Source organism: Cimex lectularius, unplaced genomic scaffold (assembly GCF_000648675.2).
Source record: "Cimex lectularius strain Harlan isolate CLEC.00 unplaced genomic scaffold, Clec_2.1 scaffold312, whole genome shotgun sequence".
NCBI classification, from domain to species: Eukaryota; Metazoa; Arthropoda; class Insecta; order Hemiptera; family Cimicidae; genus Cimex; species Cimex lectularius.
Genome location: NW_019392856.1, coordinates 226,932 through 244,254, shown reverse-complemented (window position 1 = coordinate 244,254; position 17,323 = coordinate 226,932). Strand labels below are relative to the sequence as shown.

At 32.9% G+C, this 17,323-nt stretch overlaps 1 protein-coding gene across 4 annotated transcripts; it reads left to right on the top strand.

The window, feature by feature from the left end:
* The first annotated feature begins 455 nt into the window (after positions 1–455).
* Positions 456–15,335, top strand: LOC106661881 (mothers against decapentaplegic homolog 4). 4 transcript variants are annotated; one of them, XM_014385614.2, is made up of 12 exons: positions 457–770; positions 4,047–4,198; positions 4,258–4,362; positions 4,560–4,728; positions 6,714–6,863; positions 7,302–7,442; positions 9,374–9,517; positions 9,577–9,828; positions 9,887–10,130; positions 10,383–10,690; positions 10,784–10,914; positions 13,608–15,335. In XM_014385614.2, exons 1-12 carry the CDS (start codon positions 713–715, stop codon positions 13,686–13,688), a joined length of 1,935 nt encoding a protein of 644 aa, XP_014241100.1. In that variant the 5' UTR covers positions 457–712; the 3' UTR covers positions 13,689–15,335. The 4 variants fall into 4 exon arrangements, with proteins under 4 accessions (XP_014241102.1, XP_014241101.1, XP_014241100.1 ...); XM_014385613.2 differs by having other exon boundaries at positions 458–770; positions 4,560–4,734; XM_014385616.2 differs by lacking the exon at positions 6,714–6,863 and having other exon boundaries at positions 456–770; positions 4,560–4,734.
* The last annotated feature ends 1,988 nt before the right edge of the window (positions 15,336–17,323 follow it).

Here is a 17,323-nt window from a genome sequence, read left to right as displayed (position 1 = left end):
ATGGGCCTAGTAATGACCCCTGAGGTACACCAGACAATATTGTTATTCTTTTAGAAGTTACTGAATTAAGTTTCACAATTTGATATCTATCTTATGAATAGAAGGTAAAATAGTTAATTAAGTGTCCGTTTATTAAGTGGAGTTAAACAATATCGTGCTACATTATTAAATTACAATTTTCATCACTCTCATAAAATTAGTCTTGTTTGATGAAAGTAGCTATAAATGACAAACATTGAATAAAGTTTATGTTAAACTCATGTAATACAGCAATATCAGTACAGCATTTGGAAATTTTAAAACAAAGTTTATTAGTATTAATTGAAAAAAATGTTTGTTATTCTTTAATAAAGGGAGGAAGAAGAAGAAAAACGAAAGGGGAGGAAATTGGTGAAACAGGGAGTTGGGAATGACCACGTGACGTCCACCCCGCACCCTTCTACATTTCGCCCGTCATCTTAAATCCGACTTAAGCCCCATGACAGTCCGATTCTATGTCATCCTCACAGGCTGACTGCATATATATTTATTTATCTAGTAAGAGAGGTTACTTGGGACAGTTTTAAACTGTTATTTAAATAGTAAAAGTGGATTTCCGTGGCGGAAAAGAGGAGTGCATCGCATCTTCTCCTGCAAAAGGGGACCCATACGTGCTGGTACTCGATCGCATGACTGTCCTGCTGGATTCAGGACGGATGGTCACCGTCTTTACATGATGGTCGGCCTCTCGGGTGCTGGGCACCAAATCAACAATAATTTTCAAATGGAAGGTGAGCCCGTTTTAAAGAATACAACCCTCTATTTCAACCCCCTGGAGGGACGACCTGTCCTCTGGAGTGTTACTGCACAATTCCATATCGGTTAGGCCCTCTGCAGTCTCGAGGGCTATGTAGAATCTCTAAAATTTCCCTTAATGCCAAGTTTTTGCAAGATTTTCATTGGGATTACGAAGAAAAATTTCCTAAGTTCTTTGTTTATTGGTGTTTTTCATCTTATTCAAACAGAAACGTTCATACTTCAACTCTGCATATTTCACATCTTAGAAACAACAAGTTAAAAAATTTGAGGAAAGAAATCTAATCTATTTTAATTCAGGTTGCCCACTTACATATGATACGATGTTAAAAATGATATGTTTATTGTTTATTATTGTTTCCATTTGGTCTGATGTTATACTGACTGCTGAGTCGGATGTAATCGCAGTGCACCCAACTGTCAGAACTGACCATCATTTCACCATAATCAGATCTGATGGTAGGAATAAACTTTAGCATACAGACATTACCGCAAACTATTTTTATTCAATATTTTATTGCTTAACAATAATCTTCAGGCCGAAGGTCGGTTCAAAAGTTTACAAGCCCCAGTGCCTGCATTTTCCTCCCTGAATACACAATCATAATTATATCTTTATTGTGCAATCTTACAAAACCTTGATTTTCTAAGGCAACATAATTTGGTTTGAGGCCAGATTTTACTAGGAAACGTCAGTCTTGGCTTCGTCTCGGTTTTAATGGAGACAGATGGCAAGAAGCTAACTGTTGTGAATATGGAAATCTAAAGTGGTTATCCAATTTTAATTTAGGTTGCCCACTTAGATCTGATATGATGTTAAAAATAACATGTGTATATATCATAATGTTCATATTTGGTCTGTGATTGTATATGACTGCCGAGTCGGATGTAATCACAGTGCGCCCAACACTCAGAACTGACCATCATTTCACTGTAATCAGATCTGATGGTAGGACTAAACTTTAGATTGCAGACAATACCTCAAGCTATTTTTATTCAATATTTTATTGCTTAACAATAATCTTCAGACGGAAGGACGGTTCAAAAGTTTACAAGCCCCAGTGCCTGTATTTTCCTCCCTGAATATACAATCATAATTATATCTTCATTGTGCAATCTTTCCAAGCATTGGTTTTCTAAGCAACATAACTTGGTTTGAGGCCAGATTTTACTAGGAAATGTCAGTCTTGGCTTCATCTCTGATTTAAAGGAGACAGGCGGCAAGAAGCTAACTATTGTGAATATGGAAATCTAAAATGGTTATTTAATTTTAATTTAGGTTGCCCACTTAGATCTGATATGTTGTTAAAAATATGTGTATATATATATATGAGTATATATCATACTGCTCATATTTGGTCTGTGATTATATATGACTGCTGAGTCGGATGTAATCACAGTGCACCCAACTGTCAGAACTGACCATCATTTCACTATAGTCAGAGCTGATGGTAGGAATACACTTTAGTACACAGACATTACATCAAGCCATTTTTATTCAATATTTTACTTTTTAACAATAATTATCAGACGGATGTTCGGTTCAAAAGTTTACAAAGTCCAGTGCGTCTATTTTCCTTCCTAAATATTCAGTCATAATCCTATCTACATTGTGCAATCCTTTAAAGCCTTGATTTTCTAAGGCAATAGGTATTATTTTGATTAAATTTTCCTTTGATTTGTCAGAACTTACTTCACTTAATGTAGATATATCAACAAAAATAAGAAGTTAATAAGTGACTCTAAGGAAATCTAGAGTTTATATAATTTTAATTTAGGTTGGCCATTTACACCTGATCTGTTGGTCAAAATGTTTTTATGTTCATACTGTTCATATTTGGTCTGATATCTGATCTGACTTTTGACTCATGTGTAATCACAGTGCGTCCAAATGTCAGATCCAAATCATATAGAGATTGGCTGACTTAAAAATAAACTTGTGTACACAGGCTCTGAAAAATATTAAAATACATTTTTTCACAGTTTATTTCATTCAAGTATTTCAATTTTAATACATTTCTAAAACTAAATTATCAATATGAGATCATTCTGTGTTATTTCCTTATTTTTCTATCATCAATATCTGTTTGTTTTAGTTGATCATAGTTAACAAAAGTATTTATTTAAATTAATTTATAACTTTTATGTAAAGTGTGGTTGAGATGAAAAATTGGTGACACGAATGGGACTCAAACTCAAGACCTCTGACTCTATACCTACATATCAATGACAATGTCAGTTCTGGTTGATGGTGGGTGTTGGTTTTGCATGTATGTGAACACGTGTTGAATAGGTGGGTTACTTTCTGGGTCCGTCTACACCTGCGTGTTTTTAAGTTACTCAAACGTGTTACAGCTTTGCACCATCTTCAGCGATGGTTGGAGTTCCTCACTGAAGATGGATCAAAGCCGAAACGCATTTGAGTAACTTCCCAAGAGTGTAAACAGACCCAATAAGTGACCAAATATCAGTGCAAAATGGCAGTCCTTCTATTTAAATTTATTAATAATACTTTGTGTATAAAACAAACTGACAAGTTATATTTTGATCAACCCTAATTATTGCAATCTTGCTGTCCTTGCCGGTTTCAATTTCAGCCATTTCAGACTTTTCAACATAATCATGCTTCTGGTGGACAAACTCAGCAAAAATTAAAAGATTGGGATGGTCTAGTCACAATTCGACCTTGTCGCAATGTTTTGCAAACTTCTTATTGTATATTCTTATTTTGTGTTAAAGTTTGGAATATCTTAGCAAAATTACACCCTATAATACACACATTTCATATTTATATGATGCCAAAACTTATACTTTCATTCATACCAATATAATGTTATATTTTAAAATTCTGGCCTGCAAATTTGTGAATTATGCAGGACAAACAGAAGACATTATTTAAATTTCTAGTTTAGTCGTTTCCAATCATTTTGGTATACTTGTTGTTCAATACTGAGGAGAAGCTGAAACACATCTGACAGAACAAAACTGCAAGGATAGGCAGACCAAATGATTGGAAATGCCCAAACTACAACTCCATCGTCCTAAGACCTAAATATAAAATCTCAGAATTTTTTGTTTTAATTGGCATTGGCATTGATGTTTTCAAAACATTGTAATATGTGTGAAGAAAACATTTTGGTAGTCCCGCGCAAACAATAACAGTTGAAATAGTTTTGTTCTATAGGACTTTGCATTTTGATCATTTTTAACATTTTTTTTTTCATACGACATTTATTTCATTATTATTTCAGTGAGAGAAATGACTACCACTATGACTACTAGCACACCTACATCTGCAGATGCCTGTTTAAGCATAGTCCATAGCTTGATGTGCCACCGGCAAGGTGGTGAATCAGAAGGATTTGCAAAAAGGGCCATAGAAAGTCTTGTAAAAAAACTGAAGGTAATAAAACTTAATTATTTACAAAACATGTCAGTATTTATTTACTTTTTTAATTTAAGGAAAAACGAGATGAACTCGACAGTTTGATCACCGCAATCACAACAAATGGATCTCATCATAGCAAATGTGTCACTATACAAAGGACCCTTGATGGTCGATTGCAGGTAAAACACCAAGAAAAAATTATATCAAGCCATAAATTGAGAATTTGTTATATTTACCAATAGAAATATTCAATACATGCATTAACGAGATAAGAAAACACTAATCCTTTATTTTATATTTACATAACAATAAGGAAAGACTTATGGCTTTATACATCCTAATTTGTTATTTTTTGTTTGACACCAAAATAATTTAGGTTGCAGGGAGGAAAGGCTTTCCCCATGTCATTTATGCTAGGATATGGCGTTGGCCTGATCTGCACAAAAACGAACTGAAGCACGTTAAATACTGCCAGTTCGCATTTGATCTCAAGTGTGACTCTGTGTGTGTGAATCCTTACCATTATGAAAGAGTCGTTTCCCCAGGTATAGGTCAGTGGATTGAATATTTTGTGTTAAATAATTTAAGTGTACACCTTAACAATTAATTTAAAAATAATAAGTATTGTTCATTATGTTTCACTTCTCTTTGAAAATTACTTAATTTATTCTAAATTTTAAATTTGTAGATAATAATCTTCAAAAATTATCTTCTGGTTAAAATAAATTGCATAATTTCTCCTTTTATTTCCAAATTTACTTCTTCACTCATTTCAACTGTCTCTTCACAGTTTGCTAATAACAAAATTGTGACAGTTTTACGTATTTTTTTCTAACAATTTTTTTATTGTGCATTTAACAATTTATTAACTTTTTGGGACTGATTTTCAGATGGTAAAACTCCAGCATTTTGCCTGACTTATTTTGTACTATACATTGAATTTCAAAGTCTCGCTTTGAATTGCTCTTACTTCTATAACGTTGACCAATTCCTTTAATGTAATGGAAAAAATTCAAAATTGTATTTAAGTGAATTGAGTCAAAAATTATGTATTATGTAAAGAATATTGAAAAAAGGTAAAGTAAAGTAATTCCTGTCATGTAGGGTTTAACTATCTATCATAATCCCTTTGAGTATCAAACCACTTTAAAATACTTTCGTCACGCCATTATCAATTAAAAAGTCATGGGCTTAACCAGGATTTGTACCCAGAACCACTAGTATGGCAAATACAAGTCAGGCACCCTAACTACTCGGCCACTCCATCCCCTCATTATTATGTATTTTAAAACTTAATATCTTCTATCCGATCAATCAGCCTTTACTGAATAATAGAATCTCGTGGATTAGGGTTGTGGTCAGAAAACAAACAATACTTTTGTACCAACACTAAGCTTTTGATGAAATATTTTGTCTGCTTCAGGTCTAATCTTAATTAATTTTACATTTATGTATATATATGACATGGGTGTCCAGCTAGGGCTCCCAAAAGGCAAAAAAACCACGAGGACGAGATAACTCGTCACTAGTCTGAAAATGTTAAATGCACAATAAATTATTTCTTACTTAATTTCTATTTTATTTAGTTAATTAGCTTTAATTGTTATTATTATTTTTAACTTAACACAACTGGGCTTTACAGCATGAAATTAATTTTTATATACACATATTAAAAATTTTACATTTTTACAACGAAGGAAGAATTGGATCAATTAAAAACAGAATTAATTTATTGGCTTTATTTGTATTCCGAAAAATTATACTTTATTACAAAAAAGCTTTATCTCTTAGAAATGTTTATGGGTTATGCTTGAAATATTTAATAATAAATAAATAATAACCAAGGATATTAAATTATCTCACTTTCATTTAAAGGCAGTTGGGAATTAAATGTTGTACAGTAAAAAAAAATTAATTTGATGAGTTACAAGAGAGTTATTTTTATTATTATTGCACATTATGACCATACGGAATTATCAACCAGTGGTATTAGTGTAAGATGTTGATCTGGTGCAGAAGAAAAAAACTGCAATCACTTGCCACGCTTTCAGCCTTTTATAAAGCCATCCTCAGGAGTGCATTATATTTGTTGATGCAGGTTTGTGGAATTGAAAACTGTTACAACACATGTATACACCAGATCAACATCTTACATTGTACGTAATTGTTGATATTTTCAGAAATAAATAGACTATACAAATATATTTTCTGTATAGTTTATGAATTATAATTTTATTATAGTTTTTATTTTATGGTTACACTGTCCACACTAAAAAAATAGACAAACTTCAGATGTGTGTAAAAATATGGCATTTCTTTTTAAAAACATTTTTATTTGGTTAACAAACAAAAAATATATTTTCTATTGATAATCATTAGAATTTACCATCTTAACTGCCACTGAGTGTACACATTTAGAACCCCAATTTGCATGTTAGTACAGATGCGGCAACTACGATTGTCTCTATCTCTATTATTATGTGTTAAAATTGTTGAATTATGTCTAATATCGTTGAGTGTTGTCCAACAGACCTGTCAGGTCTGAGCCTTCAGTCTGGGCCGAACCGAGTGAAAGATGAATACAGTGTCGTCCCAGGGGCAATCGAAGTCGATCAAGATCAGGCCACGGTCCAGCACCATGCTCCACAGCAGATGCAGTATCACTCGCACCCCATGCAAGGTCGGTTGTTCAAATTGATTTTTCGCCTGTATTTTGTGTACATTTAGTGTATAGTTTTATATTTATATCACATTTCTTTATTCTTTTAGCCTATCACACTTGCATGGTTGCAAAAGAATATTTATGCACACATTTGATTCTCCTTTTCACTTGTTTCATAAAGCATAAACATTTTTTTTCACAGTAATTAAGTCGGCTCTTTATACTAGATAAAGCTTAATTGTAATGAATTTTATGTTAACTAAGCTCTAGTTCAATAGAGAAAGGTAAGTATATCAGCAGTTTTAAGTGAGTTTCGCATTTATAAAATATAACTATATTGCTAACATTAGCGCTCTACAGTTAAAACCACTTTTCACTGCTTAGTACTGATGTCAACAGTTCTTTTTTCCTTTTTTTTTCTTTTACACAATTGGGTGTTGTGGATTGTGCATGCAGGTTTAGTAAATGTTGGGGAAGGTGGAACAAGTGGAGTCAGCAGTCCAGGAAGCAGCTACATGGGAAAAATAGACTCGAGACCTCCTAGACCACAAGTGGATATAAGACCACAGTGGGCACCTCAACATTCGCAAATTCACAGTAAGTCAAAGGTCCAATATTTGAGTAATAAGTGATAAAATGTTTTTTAAGTATTATTTATCCATCACCTCTCCTGTTGTTCAAGGTACGTTTAACATTCCATCCACCCATCGTTTTAATTGTTTTAAGTTTTGTTTTGAATAAAGCATGAAAGACACATTACATTTCATGTTATGCTATTTGTTAGATTTCTTGATTTTGAAATTATTGCAGTTTTTAGTTTTTTGTTTTTTTCTCTTGGATTTGCACTGTTTTGTCCCATGCATCTTAAGGCCTAAAACACACCGGATAAGTCAAGTTGTTTGAATCTAACCTGAACAATATAACTGGAACGACAAACCTGTTTAGTCAGTAGTGAAGTTTTTGTGTGATTATGTGACAAATTACAATTTATATATGTGTGCACTCAATATTTTGTTATAATTAATTGTTGGCTGATGAACTGGTGCTATTCAATGAATTATTTTAAAAGGGTCACATCATACTTGCTTTGATCTTCCAATTTATTAAATTCTTCCTCACATCTGATAATTTATCTGTCATAAAACTTTTCAAAAATGTCAATTTGGGGATGGTTAGGGTTAAATTCTTAAAAAATCAATTTGTCAATTGATTGTCAAAACAATCACTCAAGTCAATTAATTGTCAAAAAAATCAACCAAGTCAATTTGGAGTTTACTGTCTCTTTTAACTTTATTCTGGATACTGAAAATGAATCATTAGGTTTGCAACCATGTCAATAGTAACAGCCGGTCATTTCTTTAAAAATATGAGACAAAAAATGAGATGTGGGACTTAGAAAAATGCATAGTATATGTTACTTTTGTTGGTAATGTTTGAAGCAAACCGTTTATCAAACAACACCAGGCAATCATTTTGCTTGGAACAGACTGAAGTTTGACTTGGCCGGTGTGGTTTGTCTCCACTTGAACCTTACTAAAACAGTCACGTTGGCTTCAAACATCCTGGAGCATCCTCCAGCCTGAGACAGTCCAATGTGTTTTGGGCCTAAGTTTCCAAATAAAAGAAGCAAAGTTCAAATCATTGTAAACATTTTGTACCAATTTAAGTGTTAAATATTTTAAGATAATTATTTTTTCTTAATTTTCTAAAAATTACCTTTGATGATTCAGTGTTAATTAGCTTAACTTGGAGTTGAAAATACTAACAATGTACAAACAGTATTCATTTGTATCATAATCTATAAGTTAAAGTATGTTTGTAGTGTTGGTTGGACGCATGTTGAAATGATCTACACTGATCGCTTAACTGAGTCTGTCTATTCTCGCTGGATTATATTTCATTTATGCATATTTTAGCTTCATGCTATCTTTAATTATAAACATAGTGGCAGAAATGTGTATGAGTAAAATGTAAATCAGCAAGAAAAGAAAGACCCAGCAAAGTGATCAGTGTCGATCGGTCAACATAAAGTAACTGTTGCATCGTCACAATAAATAAAAGAATTTAAATATAAATGACCATAATATTTTACATTAACCATCGCAGTTTCTTGTAAAATTGTGATAATTGTTTCAATCCTCAAATGATATTAAAGATCATTTAGAGGGATATATGTTTTTATATGTTTTGTTCTATTTTTAGTGAATCATTAATTTTGGTTAAAGTTTGTCATAATAAAATGTTCTGTAAGATTGTCAATGAATTTTCTGATTATATAAGTATTGCAAATATCCTGTAATAAAGTATCAATAGTCCATTATAAGTAATTTATAAACTCTAGGGGGGGAGGGGTGTATTATTCCAATACTCGTTATCAAAGTGTTTGTTTTTGTTTTCTACTAACAATAAAAGGGAAATTTATGAAAGGAAGGGTGGGGAAAATTAGACATTAACACTAAAATAGATATGCTTAAATAATTATATATTTGTTTTATTATTCATTTTCACATTCGATAATAATCTTTCAGGGACAAGTGGATCAGCACCTAGCCCTGTTGTACAGTCTTCTCCAACTGGTATGGTATCCCCTACAGAAAATCAACAAGGATCTCAACAAACATTCTACACGAGTATACCTCAGCAGTCAATTGATTCTCAGGAAACCACTCTTTGTTAGTCATTTTTTGTATAATGATAACCATATTTGAAATACATTCGGTTCAATTTTTAGCAGTGACGCTAGTAGCGGAAAGTGGTGCTAGTCCCATCAGTACGGCTACGGGTACTGCAAGTGTACCTGTTGTGAGCAGCGCCCAGCCGCAAGGCGTGACAACGCTCTCGACGTCGGCCCAAAGCCCTGCACCACCTCCACAAGGCCAACAGCCAGACACTTTCAATACTGGCAGTCAAGCGGCCTGGAGTGGCTACACGTTGACGTACACCCAGAGCATGCAGCCGCCGCCTCAACACCATGGAACATACTGTTTGTGCATTTCAATTTTTGGAAATATTTTCAAAATACTAACCTAATTATTATCTAGGGGGTCATGGAGTTGGGTCCGAAATGGGAGTCAGTGGTGGATTACTTTCAAACCAACCGGCTCCTGAATACTGGTGTTCAATCGCCTATTTTGAATTGGACACTCAAGTCGGCGAAACTTTCAAAGTCTCTTCTTCTTGTCCAAATGTTACAGTTGATGGTTATGTCGATCCTTCTGGGGCAAATAGATTTTGCCTTGGAGCTCTTAGTAACGTTCATCGTACTGAACAGAGTGAGCGAGCAAGGTAACTACAAAAAATTTCTAAGCATTGTGAGAATAAATTTACAATCCCATTGACAATCATTAAATATATTACAAATTGAAAAAAAAAAAAAATCATAATTTGTAAAAAGCAGTTATAAATTACATCAGTTATTAGAATCATGTTGGATGTTTATTCTTTTTATTTTTGCATTTAGTACGGATAAGACACTTAGATACTCAACAGGGTAATAAAATATACTAAGTTTACTGAAAACACTTTTTTCTTTCAAAGACTGCATATAGGTAAAGGTGTACAATTGGACCTACGCGGGGAAGGGGATGTCTGGCTGAGGTGTCTTAGTGATCACTCAGTTTTTGTACAGTCGTACTACTTAGACAGGGAAGCCGGGCGATCGCCTGGAGATGCCGTGCATAAAATCTACCCTTCTGCCTACATCAAAGTCTTTGACCTGAGGCAATGCCATAGTCAGATGCAACAGCAAGCCGCCACGGCTCAGGCGGCAGCTGCTGCTCAAGCTGCAGCTGTTGCAGGGCACATCCCCGGACCACACAGCGTCGGTGGAATTGCTCCTGCTATCAGTGAGTATTACATAACAAAAAAATGAATTTGATTTCTTTTGAATATACATTTTCTTTTAATAATTAATTAATAAAATATCCTTATTTGAAAAGGTTTAAGCGCCTCGGCATGTATTGGAGTTGATGATTTAAGAAGGCTGTGCATCCTACGGTTGAGTTTTGTAAAAGGCTGGGGACCGGATTATCCTAGGCAGTCAATTAAAGAAACACCTTGTTGGATCGAAGTAAGTAAATTGAAAATATTGATATTACTGCATTGCTAGCAAACTTTATTTACAATTATGGTTATAGTAGTAGTTATAGTTTATTATTATTTATAGGCTGACAAACATTTAGTGGCCATCATTGACCCTTTGCACATGACGCACAATTTTTCTTTCTATTCCAGATCTTTCTCACTGCCGCACTTTTTTTTTTTTTAAATCCTGTTTGCTCAACTTGCTAACCTCTCATTACCTCAGGTTATCAAATTACTATTGAAAGAGCAAGATGACATGTAGCCATAACACATAACCCCTGCTTCCCCATGCTTAGCCCAGCACCTCCATGCAATGTCCCAGTATGCTATGCCTCTAAAAGACGCTGCAGTCCCCTGTGATACTGATACTGGATATTCCGACAACGCTGGTTTTAATTCACCTCCCAACACAAGACGACTGTCCACATTCACTCCCCTAGGGTTTAAACTAACCATCACACTAACTTTGGTCCTGAAGACATTACACCTTCACCCCAGAGTACTTGATATTACTTGAAGTGGGGATTCTCCTCTCACCCACACTAACAATTTATTACTAACACGAAAATACAACACATACATTTAAAAAAAGTTATAATCCCGAGGTACTGAAATAATCAACTGTGCTCGTTGATGTGCCATGCTTGGTCAGTAGGAACTCCATAGCTCATCCAGCAGGCTTCTAGTTTTCTGCATTGTAAAATATGCTCAATGCTTATTAGCTACATAATGGGTATTAATGTGGTCTTTTTTCAGCCAGAAGTGCCCGTGTGAAAGCCTAGTATGGCCCTTTCCCTTCTCGAACTGACCTCTTTGGACCAGGGACCAATGCCAATCTTTATCTGCTATAATTTGGCAGAAGTCTGTCTTAGCGATTTCCTCATTTATTTTGTCATTAATCTTATAATGTTTGCTGGCCGGAGAGGATGGGGTGTGAGCCATGCACTAATGCACCCTCATCAGCCACTTTGTCTGCTGCTTCAGTCCCAGCTATCCCTAGCAACTATCCTTATATGTCTAGGAATTCAGACCAGCACAATCTTTTTCCCATTGGCATCGATCCCTTTTGGCTGTTTGTCTATTTTATTTATTGTTGGAAACATGGAGGCTTTTTTCTTGGGACCAACTGAGCGAATTTGTTCATATATGAAAACAAGGAGGGATTGAAGTTGAAGTCCCTTTGATCTGACTCCCTCCCCTTATAAACACTGATTTAGTAATATGTCTAAATGCTTATTTGCTCAGTACATAATAGGCACTAATGAGGTCTCTTTCTGGCCAGCAAGTGTCCATGCATAAACCTAGTATGGCTTGTATAACCTTGTTATTATGGCCCTTTCCCTTCTCAACCTGGTTTCCATGGACAAAGGACCAATGCTAGTCCATTTGCCTCATTATTTGGCAGAAAAATGTTCCCAGCGATTTCCCATTTTTCTCTTTTGGTATTTGTCATGAATCTTATAACATCTAATGGGTGGAGAGGATGGGGAGCAATGATGAAGTCACGCTAGTCACTTCGCTTCTTCATGCTCGGTATCCTTATGTCTCTAGGGTCTAAGCCTTGTATAGCCTATGCTTAATCTCATTAGTATGGCCCTTTCCCTTCTTTACCTGGTTCTAAGACACAGTGAATGAATTTGTGCATATTATGAAGGTTTTTAGTCTGTGATGTTTATGCTCAGTGTGAGGTAGGAAGGTCGAAGTTGAAGTCCCTTTGATCTAGCCCCACCCTTATAAATATTTGTGTAGTGATTAGTGACCGTTAGTCGATGATTATTCAGAAATCGTGAGATGCGGTCTGGTGTGATGTAAGTTCAGGGCCTGGGATTTACAAACATTGTTTAAATTTAACAAATACTTGTAGGATGTGGAAAAAAGTGAATTTATACAATGCAAAAAAATATTTTTATATTCAATCAAAGTATTAAAAAAAAGAGTAGAAATACTTTGATGTAATATAAAAAAATTTTTTTTTATCGTGCCAATGTTTCGATCTTTATTGAGATCGTCTTCAGGGCCTGGGATTTACAAACATTGTTTACATTTAACAAATTCATGCATGATGTGGAAAAAAGTGAATTTATACAAAGTAAAAAATATTTTTTATATTCAATAAAAGTATTAAAAAAAAGAGTAGAAATACTTTGATTTAATATTTTTTAAAAAAATTATCGTGCCAATGTTTCAATCTTTATTGAGATCATCTTTAGGGCCCGGGATTTACAAACATTGTTTAAATTTAACAAATACATGTACGATGTGGAAAAAAGTGAATTTATACAATGCAAAAAATATTTTCTATATTCAATCAAGTATAAAAAAAAGAGTAGAAATACTTTGATTTAATATAAAAAATATTTTTTGCATCGTATAAATTCACTTTTTTCCACATCCTACATGTATTTGTTAAATGTAAACAATGTTTGTAAATCCCAGGCCCTGAAGATGAACTCAATAAAGATCGAAACGTTGGCACGATAAAGAAAATGTTTTTCTGAAACCTATGTCACACCAGACCGCATCTCACGATCTCTGAATAATCATCTTATAAATATTGATTTAGTAATATGTTCACTTGCCATAAATTGTTTTAAAAATATGTAAATATAAACAATAAATATTACATTTAAATATTAAAAAGGGGTTTTATTATATTTATACTTTTTGTTTGTTTTTAAGGTTCATTTACATCGAGCTCTGCAGCTTCTTGATGAAGTTCTTCATTCTATGCCCATAGATGGTCTAAGAGGAGTTGAATAATTTTATTTTTTAAATAATATTTCATTTCCTACGATATATTTCATGTTTATAAGTAGAAAAGCTTGTCCTTTATTGAATTTAACTTTATCACTTTGCGATATGCCCTCATAAAAAAAGCCAACTGACAGGTGGCTTTTTATGTTTGCTTTTTTTGCATGTATGTTTTACATCAACTGGCCATAATATTTGACCCCCTTATATTTGTCAATTTTTAAAAATAAGTCTTGATCTTGTAAATATTGGTTACAAATTTTAATGAAGTTGAGGTAAAAGACAGTTTTTAAAAATATTTATTTGTATTTAAATAATATTTATGTTTACCAAACTAATTAAGTCGTTGAAGACTTATTTTATTTTGTAAATTTTTTAAATAATAGAGACGTAGAAATCATGTCAAGCCCCAACTCCTGACAAAATTTTTAAAAAAATATTTCAGTCCTTCGAAATTTTTGTATAGGAAAAAGAATGGAATGAGTGCTTCTTTTTTCTCACTATTACCACTCCCTCATTCCCTCTTACTTTGTCCTTTTGAAAATATTTAAAGCTATAGATTGTTATATCGTCTTTAATATCACTGTATTAAAACAAAAAACAATATTTGGGATTTCATAAAATTATATTTAAAATTAATCAGAAAGATGTATTAAACTCTATATTCTTCAAAATTTATCAACAATGCATGTATGGGAATGATTTATAAAATGGGAGAAAGAGAACTAATTTCAAGTATTACGTTTTTACCTAATGTTAATGAAAATTTTACCAAATAACTGGATTTATCAATAATAAAAAAGAATCTCATTTGTTTGGATTAAAAATTCAAATTTTGTAATAGATATATAAATGTTTTTAACCGCATAAGAATTGAAATAGGCAATTTTTATGTTTTTTATTATACTTTTTTATTACAAATTGTTTTGCTTTGTAAATATGATGTTTATGACTACTTACTATTTCTAAATTTGTATTGCTCAATACAATAACAATGTGTAAACGTATTTCTCTATATATTATACGTGTCGTTTATATAACAAATATTGTTTGATGAGTCACTTGAAAATTGTATGTTTTAATGTGAATATGATAAAGTGTAAAGAGTTATAAAATTTTTGTATTTGTTCATAAAAAAAACCTAATTGAATACTGTAGTGAAATACCTAGCTAACTCAAGGCGCAATATAAAATTTAAAAAAATTTAAAAAAGCAATAAAATATTTATTGTGAGCTTTTTCAAAAATTATTTATAAGGCTGTATTTGCTGTGCATGTATGTTATAGTACCACCTACTATTTGTAAACAAAGGAAATTTTAAAAAAAAGTTGGGTATATTATTATTTTCATAAAAAAATATGTATTAATTGCCAGCTAATAGAAATAAGAGAATATTTAGGCCTGCCTGCATGGATGAAAGAAGAGCAAAAGATATTTTTTAAACAAAAAAAAGGCGTATTTTAAGCATTACAAAGCTTCTGTTCCTGTTAATGGACTTTTTAAATTGTATTTTAAGCTTGAATGTGAAATGTTATATGGAACAGTGAAAATAATTTATATCATTAGAACTAGATTTTGCATCACATATTAACAAAAAAAGTATGTATTTAATATATTAAAGAAAAATAAATTGAACTAAATATATAGTTCACAGTTTTTATGGTTTTACATATATTTACATTCCTTATTAAAACTTTTTAAAGTCAAAACAGTGGTCGCACTCTCTTGTTGTTTTTTTAACTACAGTTTTTTCAAAATGAAACAATTATTAATAATATATTTATTTAATACATTTGACTATACAAAGAAAAGAAACATTATCAAATAATTACTTCTTTTTTTAATATATCAAAGTCAAATTTGTTTAATATATACCAAGTAACAGGGGTCAAATGAACACTCAGGGTGGCAGTGTTTTTGAAAAAAAGCCCATTTGTACGTATGTCGGGTTTGAACCGTGGACCTTTACCTTACAGTGGTGAGTGCCATGTCAACGCCTAAACTGTTGCAGCCACTGGCGCTCCCCCCCCCTACATTCCTAATTAAAACAATTTTTGATTCAGAACAGCAGTTGCGCTCTTGTTTTTTCAAATAATTGTTTAAAAAATTAATGTGTTGTATTAAGTCCATCCAAAAAGGCAAGATGAAAACTATCTCACTCTAGTTTCAAGAACTTGAACAAAATAAGCGATGTTGATTTTACTGCAAGATTGTACATCTGGGAGAACCTAGAAATTTCATAGTTCAAGTACCATTCCCAGTGTATTTCCCTGGAGGTCACATCCTAGGAAAACGTCACACATGCATATCAGACATTAGCCAAGAAGCTCACCGTACGGAGGAGAGCTGCTCCCTAAAGTTCAACCAGTTATTTGAAAATACTTGATCTAAACAATAACAAACTACTGCTTGACAGTAAAGCCTACGAAGCTTTTNCAGATAGACACTTCCTTGTTCTTGTGGTTAAATATTTCCTAAATAGATTGTAATAATCTTGAAAAATACACATGTTTTTCAAACTACCACACGACCTTGTAAAAATTCATATTTGGACTTGATCCAGTACTTGAAAGCTTTAATTTCATCTACTTACATATAATTAAGACCCGCTCCTATGATTTTTTTGCTATTTTGTACAAAATTCAACACATTAAAAGTTGGTCCCATTGTTATGTAAGTTCAGGCTGCAGAATGGTGATTTGCCATGAAGGTCTTATCGTTTGAACTGACAATCATAAAAAAAATTCTACATATCTAGAGAATTTTTATCAAATGATGATAAAAAAAGCTTTATTTAAATTTATCTTTTTATTTGCCACATTTAACAGCCCAATTCTGTTTTGTTTTTGTGAATAATTGTTTTCTTAGTATTTTTCTTAAGGGTAAATGCTTTTAAAGCTTTATGAGCCTATCTATTGAAAGAGATTCAACTGTACAATCTAACTGTAAAAGAAATATTATCCATCTGTCTAATAGGTTTTTAATTAATTAATTTTTAATTTAATTTTTTTTATAATTTGGAAAAAGAATGACATTTTGCCCTTCCTTTTTATAGGCGATAAACTACTATGTTATCATTGCCTTTTATTTGCTTGCGTATTTTATTTATTTAAAATTCATTACTCTTTCTTATTTATTTCTTTTTTTCTTTCCCCTGATTAAATTAATTAATTCCCTTTTTTCTTTTTCAATTTAGTCATTTCGTTTATTTGCTAGCTATTTCATGATTGGTTTTGTCAGCACTTCATGTGGCTGCACCCCAAATGAAGCAACATCCGAGAGAGCCCTAAAAAGGGACTGGAAAAAAATGGCGCCGTGCAAGACCCAGTTTTTGAACTTTAATTTAGTGTTTTTCTAGCACTGTTTGGGGGGCGAGGATCTGCCTGCACTGCCAACAGCCAAACCCTCAGAGCCATCACTTTTTTTTTTTCTATAACTTTATTCTTGGTATATTGGTCATCCCCTAAGATATTGGTAAAGAACGAGGGAGTAAGTTGGACACGTATTTGGCGAGGACAACAAATGCTTGACACTCAGACCTCTTTCAAACGAGGTGGTTTGGTTGATTCTACTGAGTTGCCCGGTTGACTCTCAACTAGTTTACTGCCATGTGAAAACTCTTCTTTGTTGGTTTCACACCAGGT